The sequence below is a fragment of the Triticum aestivum genome, chromosome 7D, assembly GCF_018294505.1.
Source record: "Triticum aestivum cultivar Chinese Spring chromosome 7D, IWGSC CS RefSeq v2.1, whole genome shotgun sequence".
In the NCBI taxonomy this organism is placed as follows: Eukaryota; Viridiplantae; Streptophyta; class Magnoliopsida; order Poales; family Poaceae; genus Triticum; species Triticum aestivum.
Genome location: NC_057814.1, coordinates 534,699,013 through 534,701,879, shown reverse-complemented (window position 1 = coordinate 534,701,879; position 2,867 = coordinate 534,699,013). Strand labels below are relative to the sequence as shown.

The following is a 2,867-nucleotide window of genomic DNA, read 5'->3' as shown; positions in this document are numbered from 1 at the left end:
TTCCGCCCCTATTCAGCGCTACTAGTGCAACATGATGTGTGTACGGCGAGCTTCTCGTCGCCCTATGCCTCCATCTTGCGCAGCAAGGACTCACAAATCAACGGGTTCATTGGAAGCCGGATCCGTCATCAGACACAATGCTGGTGGAGCTCGACATGGGATGAGAATCGAAAGGGACAGGAAGGGGAAGAGACGCAAAGTGGAGAGTAGAGTGGATGACGTGCTCTGACCAGGGTCTAGGGTTCGTCTAGGGAAGATATTTGTGGGGTTTGGATGGGTCAGTGGGCCGGTCCAACGTGATGGATACATCAAGACGTCTCATACCCATGTGAGATTTAGCTTGAGTTGGGTATAAGACCGATTTGGGGCCCAAGAGGCCGGGTCAAGTTTTTCTTACCGGGGAAGGGGAGCCCGGCTGTAGATGCATATTGCCTAACACGATGTATGGCTCCAAACTGAATATATAGGTGCGCCCTGAGACCGAAGGTTGCACGCTTCACATTCACTCGATAGTTCTTTTAACAATGGCGTTCTCGGCGGATCCGACCGCACAGCCCTACGTCGTCGAGGACTGCCGCGGGGTGCTGCAGCTTCTCAGCGACGGTACAGTCGTGCGCTCTGCGGCCTTGCCCTTCCCTGTCGACGGCAACGTCGCATATAACGACCACGGCCGCGTCGAGTGGCAGGACGCCGTGTACGACGCCGGCCTCGGCCTCGGCCTTCGCATGTACAAGCCGACGACGAACGCCAGAGAGGAGGGCAAGAAGCTCCCCGTGCTCGTCTACTTCCACGGCGGGGGCTTCTGCATTGGCTCCTGCACGTGGCCCAACTTCCACGCCGGCTGCCTCCGCCTCGCCGCCGAGCTCCCCGCCGTTGTACTCTCCTTCGACTACCGCCTAGCCCCTGAGCACCGCCTCCCCGCTGCCCACGAGGACGCCGCCGCGGCCCTCCTCTGGCTACAGAACCAGCTCGCTTCCGACCCGTGGCTCGCCGACGCGGCCAACCCACGCAAGGTGTTCGTCTCCGGCGAGTCTGCCGGTGGCAACATCGCGCACCACCTTGCCCTCCGGTTCGGCAGGGCAGGGCTGGACCCGATGAGGATCGAGGGGTACATCCTGCTCATGCCGGCATTCTGCTCAGAGCAGCCGACGCAGTCCGAGCTTGACTCACCGCCGACGGCGTTCCTGACTAGGGAAACCTTCGACAGATACTGCCGCCTCTTCCTGCCCGCCGGAGCGAACAAGGACCACCCGCTGGTGAACCCGTTCGGGCCGGAAAGCCCAAGCCTTGAGACGTTGGACGTCGGCCGCGTGCTCGTCGTGGCCGCGGAGGGCGACCTGCTGAGGGACAAGAACGTGGAGTACGCGGAGCGGCTGAGGGCGGCTCGGGGTAAGGAAAACGATGGCATCGAGCTCGTCGTGTTCACCGGCGAGGAGCACGCGTTCTTCGGGGTGAAGCCGATGTCAGCAGCCACCGGCGAGCTCGTCCGGGTCATCAGGCGGTTCATGGCCACGGAGACGGAAGCAGCCTGCTGAGAAGACTGATCGAGTGGCTGTCGTGCGTGGAGGTTTGTCACTTTTTTTTTTGAATCGTGGAGGTTATCATCTCTGCGTCGTGTCGTCTACATTTTGTATGTCCTCCTCTTGTCTCATGCCCACAATAATGGCAACGATTTGTCACATTGCCTTTGTCGTGGTTTGCGTTACAGATTCTCGTTTGATTGGTACCACACCATTAAAATGGGTTATTGCATCCCAAAAAAAAGTTGGTTATTGCAACCAAAAAAAAAATCTCAAGCGGTGCTCTAGAAACTCCGCAGTCGAATAAGGTCATCAATTTCACAATTTTTTTAAAATCAATAAAAGTGGGAGGAAGGATCTTTTATTTCTCACTACATACATACCCATGCGATTGCAACAGGCCAAATATTTTGTAACATATAAGTCATCCATGTGGCACAAATCTTCATGCAAAAAATATAGATAAAATTAGAATATATTTAAATCATAAAGCACAGATTTTTTGTCATTTTCTTAAACAGACAAAATAGGTATGTTCCAATGACCGATCTCCTTTATGACGAAAAAGGGTCTCCCCTGCTTTAGATTATAACGCAACAAGCAACCGATACAACCAGCTTGCTGGGGCCGTAGCACAAACAAGCCCAAAAGAAAAGGAAGAGAAAGAAAAACCAAACAAATGCTGACGCCGGCAGCTCAACTAAGCGAAGATGGCCGACATCCGTTGCACCATCCGGAGAAGTACCACCGCACGCCAAGCACTTCGAAGCCTCGCGTACCAAGCAACACCTTCATGAAGGAAAGCGACGACGACGACGCTGCTGCCCGGACAAGTCCTAGGGTTTCCTCCAGTACGCGGCTGACAGTGGGGAAGGGGTATCACCGACGACCCTCAGGAGGGTCCGGTGACGCCCACGGACGCAGCTACGCCGGTGGCGAACGAGCCGCCAGAGATTTCTCCCGCCCCGAAACCACCACCGTCAGCCCAGACAAATTGGAAGCGCACCGCGCAACCTGCTGCCCACGAGCCTGTGCCACCACGGACACGGCACCATCTTCACCGTCTCACTGAGGGCACCAACACGAGACCTGGAGGTAGGACGAGGAGACACCGGGCTCGGAGGCAACCACAACGCAACCAACAGGAGGGGACAACCTCCACCGCCACGCGGAGCCGACCGGACGTAGCGACAGGGACTTGCCAGGCCACCCGGCCCGGCCGGACCCCAACGGGTCCAGACAGCCCCTGCAGCCACGCTGCAGCATACCGGCCGCCGGAGCCGTCACCACCGTAGCCACAACCGCCTCGCCACACCACCAGGGAGCCACGTCGCCGCGTCCCGAGCC

General features: G+C 57.3%; 1 protein-coding gene across 1 annotated transcript; it reads left to right on the top strand.

Annotated features, from left to right (window-relative positions):
• The first annotated feature begins 469 nt into the window (after positions 1-469).
• Positions 470-1,832, top strand: LOC123169451 (probable carboxylesterase 15). The gene has a single exon (XM_044587332.1). The coding sequence runs from the start codon at positions 525-527 to the stop codon at positions 1,533-1,535; it is 1,011 nt and encodes a 336-aa protein (XP_044443267.1). The 5' UTR covers positions 470-524; the 3' UTR covers positions 1,536-1,832.
• The last annotated feature ends 1,035 nt before the right edge of the window (positions 1,833-2,867 follow it).